The sequence below is a fragment of the Schistocerca serialis genome, chromosome 4 (genome assembly GCF_023864345.2).
Source record: "Schistocerca serialis cubense isolate TAMUIC-IGC-003099 chromosome 4, iqSchSeri2.2, whole genome shotgun sequence".
Taxonomy (NCBI): Eukaryota; Metazoa; Arthropoda; class Insecta; order Orthoptera; family Acrididae; genus Schistocerca; species Schistocerca serialis.
The window spans coordinates 142,587,284-142,595,701 of NC_064641.1; the positions used below are offsets into that span (position 1 = coordinate 142,587,284).

Sequence of the window (8,418 nt, forward strand, 5' to 3'; positions counted from 1 at the left end):
CCCAATACCAAACCAGAAGTTATGTGACTTCACTGTTACACTGATTGTTCACATTTTGTCCGCAGCTCGTGGTCATGCAGTAGCGTTCTCGCTTTCCGCGCCCGGGTTCCAGGGTTCTATTCCCGGCAGGGTCAGGGATTTTCTCTGCCCCGTGATGACTGGGTGTTGTGTGATGTCCTTAGGTTAGTTAGGTTTAAGTAGTTCTAAGTTCTAGGGGACTGATGACCATAGCTGTTAAGTCCCATAGTGCTCAGAGCCATTTGAACCCACTTTTTTTTGTTTACACTTTGCGCTAAGAGCGAAACATACAAGATGATTCCGTGATGGTGTTACGAACTTTCTCGGATGACAAAGAAGGGTAAATGTATTAGTTTGTGATAAGGCACGCTGGTCCTGAAATGACCGTGTCGAAAGCTTTTAGCCTGGTCTATACCTTCGTGGAAGGAGTATATAGAGGGTCTATACAAGGGCGATGTTCTTCAGGACAATATTATGAAAATGGAAGAGGAGATAGACGAAGATGAAATCGGAGATAAGACAGTGCGTGAAGAGTTTGGCAGAGCACTAAGTCAAAACAAGGCTCCGGCAGTAGACAACATTCCATTAGAACTACTGATAGCCTTTGGAGAGCCAGCCCTGACAAAACTCTACCAACTGGTGAGCTAGATGTATGAGACAGGTGAAATACCCTGAGACTTGAAGAATAATATAATTCCAATCCCAAAGAAAGCAGGTGTTGACAGATGTGAAAATTACCGAACTATCAGTTTAATAAGCTACGACTGTAAACTACTTACTCAACTTCTTTACAGACGAATGGAAAAACTGGTAGAAGCCGAACTTGAGGAAGATCAGTTTGGATTCCGCAGAAATGTTGGAACACGTGAGGCAATACTGACGTTATAACTTATCTTAGTAGCTAGAGTAAGGAAAGGCAAACCTACGTTTCTAGCATTTGTAGACTTAGAGAAAGCTTTTGACAATGTTGACAGGAATAGTTTTTTGAAATACTGAAGGTGGAGGGGTAAAATACAGAGAGCGAAAGGCTATTTACAATTTGTACAGAAACCATATGGCAGTTATAAGGGTCGAGGAGCATGAAAGGGAAGCAGTGGTTGGGAAGGGAGTGAGATAGGGTTGTAGCCTATCCCCGATGTTATTCAATCTGTATATTGAGCAAGCAGTAAAGGAAACAAAAGAAAAATTCGGAGTAGGAATTAAAATCCATGGAGAAGAAATAAAAACTTTGAGGTTCGCAGGTGACATTGTAATTGTGTCAGAGAAAATGGCTCTGAGCACTATGGGACTCAACTGCTGAGGTCATAAGTCCCCTAGAACTTAGAACTACTTAAACCTAACTAACCTAAGGACAACACACACAGCCATGCCCGAGGCAGGATTCGAACCTACGACCGTAGCGGTCGCGCGGTTCCAGACTGTAGCGCCAGAACCGCTCGGCCACCAGCGGCCGGCTTGTGTCAGAGACACCAAAGGGTTGGAAGAGCAGCTGAACGCAATGGACAGTGTCTTGAAAGAAGGATATAAGATGAACATCAACAAAAGGAAAAGAGGATAATGGAATGTAGTCGAATTAAGTCGGGAGATGCTGAGGGAATTAGATTAGGAAACGAGACGCTTAAAGTAGTAGATGAGTTTTGCTATTTGGGGAGCAAAATAAGTCATGATGGTCGAAGAAGAGAGGATATAAAACGTAGACGGTCAAGGGCAAGGAAATCGTTTCTGAAGAAGAGAAATTTGTTAACATCGAGTGTAGATTTAAGTGTCAGGAAGTCGTTTCTGAAAGTATTTGTATGGAGCGTAGCCATGTATGGAAGTAAAACATGGACGATAACTAGTTTGGACAAGAAGCTTTCGAAATGTGGTGCTATAGAAGAATGCTGAAGATGAGATGGGTAGATCACATAACTAATGAGGAAGTATTGTATAGGATTGGGGAGAAGAGAAGTTTGTGGCACAACTTGACTAGAAGAAGGGATCGTTTGGTAGGACATATTCTGAGGAATCAAGGGATCACCAATTTAGTATTGGAGGGCAGCGTGGAGCGTAAAACTCGTAGAGGGAGACCAAGAGATGAATACACTAAACAGATTCAGAAGGATGTAGGTTGCACTAGGTACTGGGAGATGAAGCAGCTTGCACAGGATAGAGTACCATGGAGAGCTGAATCAGTCTCTGGACTGAAGACCACAACAACAGCAACATAATTTCGTAGAGATTTTGTTTTGCAAGTTGGTATTCTAATTGGTATGTGTTTGTTTATTGACTGTCATTTTTTAAATTCTAGTTCACTGTTGCTATTAGAGTTCACATTTGTCATGTCTGGATGGAGTGGAGCTGTGGACGTCTAGAAATCCAATACACAGTATATTCTGTTTGAGTTCAGTAGAGGGGTGACAACAGCGGAGACAGCCCAAAACATTTGCACCGTGTATGGGGATAATGCCATTGGACAGAGCAAGGCAGGAAAATGGTTTTCCCCTTTTGAGGAGGATAGTTTTGACATTAGTGGCCCTCCAATTTCAGCAAGAGCTTTGGGGTTTGACGAAGATCGTTTAAACGTATTAATCCGCTATGATCCAAATCATTGTTAACTGGAAAATGAGATGAATTGTGATAATTCCACTATCGTGTGACACTTGCATACAATGGGAAGGTTCAAAAATCGGATGTTTTTGTACCCCATGGTCTACGCCAAAATCACAAAAAGCAGCGGGCGGCCATATCAGCGTCTATGATTACTCGTCATCAACTAGCTCGTGAACAACACAGGCAATTCCTATCCTGTATCGTTTTGGTATCTCTGTGCTGACAAAATGAAAATGAAGGAAATGTTCAGCCCAAGCAAAGCAGCAACTCCCCGTACGAAGACCTGCGCACATGCGAAAAACGTAATGTAACGCATCTGGTGGAACAGCGACGGTGCGGTGCACTACAAACTGCTTCCACGAGGTATACCATCACGGCTGATATTTGCTGTCAACAACTGAGGCGTCTTGCAGACACAATCCAAAGAACAACGACCAGAAAGACTGCATGAAATGATGCTACTCCACGATAACGCCCGACGGGATTCTGCTAGACTGACAGTTCGGTAGTTGGGTAGGGTATTCATTACGGACCCGCCTTATTCACCTGGTTTTGCGCCCTAGTATTTTTAAATTTTCCTCTCTCTGTAGAACGATCTTTAACGAACTTCGTTTCCGGATGAAAACGCGCTCCGAACATGGCTCAACGAGTTCTTTGTCTCAAAACAACATGATTCCTACAGTCGCGGAATCGAAAAGTTACCCCAGCCTTGTTAGCTGTTGAAAATAGTGGAACAGAATATATTCATGACTGAAGTCCCTGTTATGTGTATCTGTGGTGTTTATAAAAATAATGGAAAAGCACTACTAACTTACACACCAAACCTCTGACGGAGAATCTTTCTACTTCAATGTCTTTGCTTTCCATGCTTTGGAAAGAGGTAGTACGGACCGAAACAATAAAACAATGTCCTGTACACGTGGGCTGTAAAGTGCATTTCTTAAGAGCTATGGGAACTTGTTCAGTAGAAGAGCTGTATCTCACAGGGGGAAAGATGAACAAGTGGTCAGCTTTTAAGGTATGCACCTTAGAGTCCGTGATAATTGGACATTTTTCTTGGTTTGTTCCATACTGCCTCCTCCCAAAATATGGGAAACAATGAGCTTGAAGTACAAGAATTCACTGTCAGAGGTACCAGAACGACTCTGACTTATAACTTTCGATTCATTCGTTTATGGACCAGGCTCAGGTTGGTACAATTTTCCGTCGCCATCATCCCTTAAGGAATCACACTGTTTATATCCTGCTTTTTAGACATTACCTACTACTAACAGCAGTAGTGACTAGTTGCTGCTGGAAGTGATGAAAAGCAAAATATGCCAAGCGGAGTGCAGGTACGTTTCGTAGAACACGTGGAAGTTATTTTATGGTAACGACAACTTGAATGCTAATCCCATAAATACCAGTGCAGCACTTAAAGTGTTTAGAAAATCAAAAAAAGGTTTGGTTTTAAAAGCACATTCAATGATTACTTTGTTTTTCAAAGTGGCCCCCTTTAACATCAACAATTTTTGCTTTCGTTGAAACCAATCCTTAAAGCAAGGATGTCGCTCTCGCTCAAGCCCTTCTTAAAACGGGTTTTTATAATGTTCTACTGTTTCACCTGGTGACGAAAAAGTGATTCCACGCATTTCATCTTCAATTTTTGAAAAAAAAAGTTTTTTGATGAGTGCTGTATGGTGGAGGATCCATTCATGACCTTTAGGGCATCCAAGTACTCATTTATTAGTTTTGCTATATAGGACGAGACTTTATCGTAATGTAAAATTCTTTTTTGGTCGTTTTTCACAAACTTTTTCAAAAATTTGAGGTAAGCAGGTATTTGTGTAACAATTACAGTAACAATACGGCTCAGTTTAGAGGGGGGAAAATAGCAACCATCTTCTCACCAGCACTGCGCATTCGTGTGCCTTTCGCAGGCTCCATTGAGCCGAATATTTTTTTCTTTTCAGACTCACAGCGACGAATCCAAGATCCATCAGCAGTAATGATATTTCTAACCAAGTTTGAACCACCACCTTGGAATTTTTCCGGGGTTATTTTGCACCGATCAGAGCGTTGTTGCTTTCAGTTGGATGTCAGTTTATGTGGACTCCATCGACAACAAATTCTGCCACGTACAAGTGTTGATGAGTAATGTTTCAGAGTTGACTCATTCGAATGCCCAATGCCTCCGGAATAAATTCGAAACATGTCCGTCGGTGTTCTTCAAATGTTGGTCGAACAGTGACAGTATTATCATCAGTATTAGAGATTCATAGGCATTCTTCAGAAAACTCACCACTAAGAAGGAAATCAACATCTTTAGAATTCCTTGTACCAATTATAAATCGTTGCCTTAGATGTAGCTTCTCCGTCAAATGCATTTCCAAGCCGAACTTCAGACTGTTTAGGCGTTAATGACGATTTAATATCTTAAGAAATTATAACACGGAAATGTCCACACAAAACATCCAAGTGAAGCTATCTAATAAATTATTAGAGCAAGTTGTACGAACTGCACGGCAGTCGACTGAAAAAACAATAAAAAGTTCCTGTTAAACAATACATTGTTTGTATTGTGAACCATTGCATTCTAAAATTTTTCCGTCGGACACTATACTGCTCATGTTTTGTTCATTTGCCATCTCCGAGACGAAATAAGGAAATCTAAATTTCATCACTTTATTGGTACAAAATATGATAATTGTTCTGATGAGATTCTAACACGTCATAATGTCTAGTGCATTTTAAAACAAGTAAGCTTGAATTCATTGATGTTACTGTGTGGTTCTTATTTGTTATTTCGATAATTAATGTCAAATTTTAAGTGTTACAGTATTCCTCGTCCTCGACACCGTCTTAAAGAGGAGTTAATGAAAACAGATTAAATACAGGTGCAAATAAATCGGAGAGAGAGGACAGGAATTTTATACAGCGAGCGAGAGTCCTGTCGTATAGCAGAAATATTTATGCCTGAAATGTACTGTGTCCCTAGCAGCAATATTATTACAGTATTAAAGTATCAGGTTTAATAAAAGTTGAACCGGCATCTGTGGCGAAATACGCCTAAAAATAAATAAGTAAATAAAAACAGAAAATGCCATCCATCGGAATGACGATTTAAAATTTGTGTTCTTCTTTCACGTTACTGGAATTGTATTTGTTAACGTACCAGTTGTTTAGTTGTTAAGTAGATCCTTCCATCTTACTGAATGTCTTGACAATGACAGACCTACCTCGGTAGGAACGTTTCGTAGAACAAACTGTATATTTTCACCAGTTTTTGAAAATTCCCTATTTCTATTAAAAACACAGTCTCCATGAAATCTGTCTTACAACCATAATTGCTAAAGTCTCTCCCACACCCTGTTTCAGAGTGTACTCCACACTTATAAACTTTGGAATAGCTGTGGAGTGTAAAGAGGAGTGTGGAGTTTTTTAAGATGCTGATGCTAATCAATGTCAAAACGTTGTCTGTTTACATACCCAAGACAGCAGGCTGGTCAACATCTTACTGTTTTCAATACAGCAGTACACGTTCCAGATTTAATAACAACCACCATACACAGATCTGCTGTAATTAAATTTTGCTACAGACGTATGAGTTTCAAATTTATATGTCCACTCACCTTTACGATACCAAACAGATACAAAACATATATTCAAATTGTCGATATGTTGCACATGCCATTTTAAAATACAGTAATAAGTAATAAAATTAAAATGTTATACAAATGTCTTACTTCATAAAACTGAATGCTCTTATTAAGATTACGTCTAAGTCTGTTACGATGATGAGATATTATCGAAACCTGTTGTAAGGCAATAAAAGATCTAGCAGATTTGTGGTAGTTATAAGCCCAAACGTCACTTAGTTATGAAGTAGAAATTATAACAAAACTTTAACGTCGCCGGATAAGTCGCTTATCGGTTCATTAACACATTGCAAAACATGAATTAGGAACATGATGATGAATTAGGACTACCGTAATACAGACTTGCAGGAAACCATGCCACGTGTCGTCTAAACCTAATCGTGTGACATGGCTCAACTGGTATCAAAATGATGAAGAATATGTGACTTTTCTGTGAATATATAATAAGGTCGAAGCAAGGAAAGCAAGTAAGTAATAGCTCCAGCCTTTTAAGTCCTGTCGTTCCTATATGCGTACAGTATTCTGCTATGTGAATTACTACTGTGGAATAGTCTAAACATAACTGAATAAAGCACAGTTTTTGTGCCATTCGCCTTTCGCCATTATTCTTTGTAACGCCTCTTCAGTGGCCTGGAATACGTGCACATAATTTTGGGTGTAGCACGTAGATGACAGGTCACAGACACCACAGAAACAAGCTCAGTTGGTGGCCATAACGTTCAACAGTTAGCAACGGCATACAAAGCATATAACCAAAATATGTGTTCGACTCTTAAGGCTGCGAAGTGTAAAAAACGAGATCTCAAATGGCATTGTCACAAGGAAAACAACTGTAACAAAGGAAGAAGTGCACAGCACGTAGATCAACATATAGATCAAAATCTTTGAGCAGAATTTTAAATTACTACTACATCACAGAAAAACAAAAAGCACCAGCTTTGTTTATAAACTTTATATAAAACGTCCTAACTTTTTAGTATAATCAAAAATATGTGCATATCCTGGCTACTGGAGGTGCATTACAAAAAATAAAGGCGAAACGCAAAAAAAATTGGTTTTATTCAGTTGTAATCAGATGATCCCAGAGTAATAACTATCCACGTATCAAATAAATAATCTCTTTTATGGAGCAATACCAAGAATGACAACTGACTTTAATGACAGTACAGCTACATTTATTACTTATACAGGTGCACAACCTCGTCATTGCATTTCAGAATGCTACATACATCATTATTCCCTAACAAATAAGGGCAGAACAAATGAAATCGTGTTAATGCAAAGACGGTAATTAAATACATAATTATGATTTTCTTTACGGAAAAACCAGTACTACTTTCGGTCTGAAACTACCACCTAACGATAAGGCTGCAGATGCACCGAAAAGTAACCGACATGAACTGCACGTTTTCGCTCCTTCATGCTCAGATGTATAGACAGTGTTGTCGGCTGTAGTAGACGTACGCGAATTCATGAATATATTTTACATACACAGGGATTTTCAGGAATGACAATGATATGCAAACGCAGTAACTGTATCGATACATTTTATCTAATTGTAAACGATGCCTTCAGTAGCCGGAAAAAGTTGTAGCGTACTAAATGACGTCATTTCAAGGCTATGACGCGCGTGCGTCACAGTTCCACATCACAGAATGCGATGATGGCGGCGCAGGCGGACACACCTGATGCAATCTGACGTGCAGAGTGCGACAAAAGTGCACTTGTTTTCTTCAATGGACGCCGTAGCATGATGCTAGTTCTATTAGGGCTACGAATACAGCCGTGTGTGGAAACGACAGAGACGCTTACCCGTCTACGTAGGCGCCTGAAGCTGGACAGCATGGCGGAAGGCGCGGCGTCGGGCGTCGGCGGCCACACTGCTGCAGACGTGGACGGCCTATTAATAGCCACCAGCTGCCAGCGGGCGAGCCAGTGTTTGGGTGGCGGGGAGGGGGCAGCCAGAAAGAGCTTACGGTAAACCGCGCTAAGTCAGCTGCTTCCTCAACGAAGACGTGTAGCACCCGCACAAAGCACTACTCCCGCCTGGAGAAGCTGCCGTTGATAGGGAATTTTAACAGAACAGACACAGTTGCATCAACTGAACAGTCCCATTACTCACATCTTCAACCCGTCTTTATAAATACTGTAGTTTCCATAAACGGAAAAATGT

The 8,418-nt window shown here is 40.5% G+C and overlaps 1 protein-coding gene across 1 annotated transcript in view; it reads right to left on the minus strand.

The window, feature by feature from the left end:
- The window catches only part of LOC126474160 (delta-sarcoglycan), a 469,148-nt gene extending 461,018 nt beyond the window's left edge, over positions 1–8,130 (minus strand). Inside the window, exon 1 of the mRNA XM_050101616.1 lies at positions 8,058–8,130. Within this exon, the coding sequence (XP_049957573.1) occupies positions 8,058–8,090 (33 nt within the window). The 5' untranslated portion in view covers positions 8,091–8,130. The remainder of the gene's footprint in view (positions 1–8,057) is intronic.
- Positions 8,131–8,418: the final 288 nt, after the last annotated feature.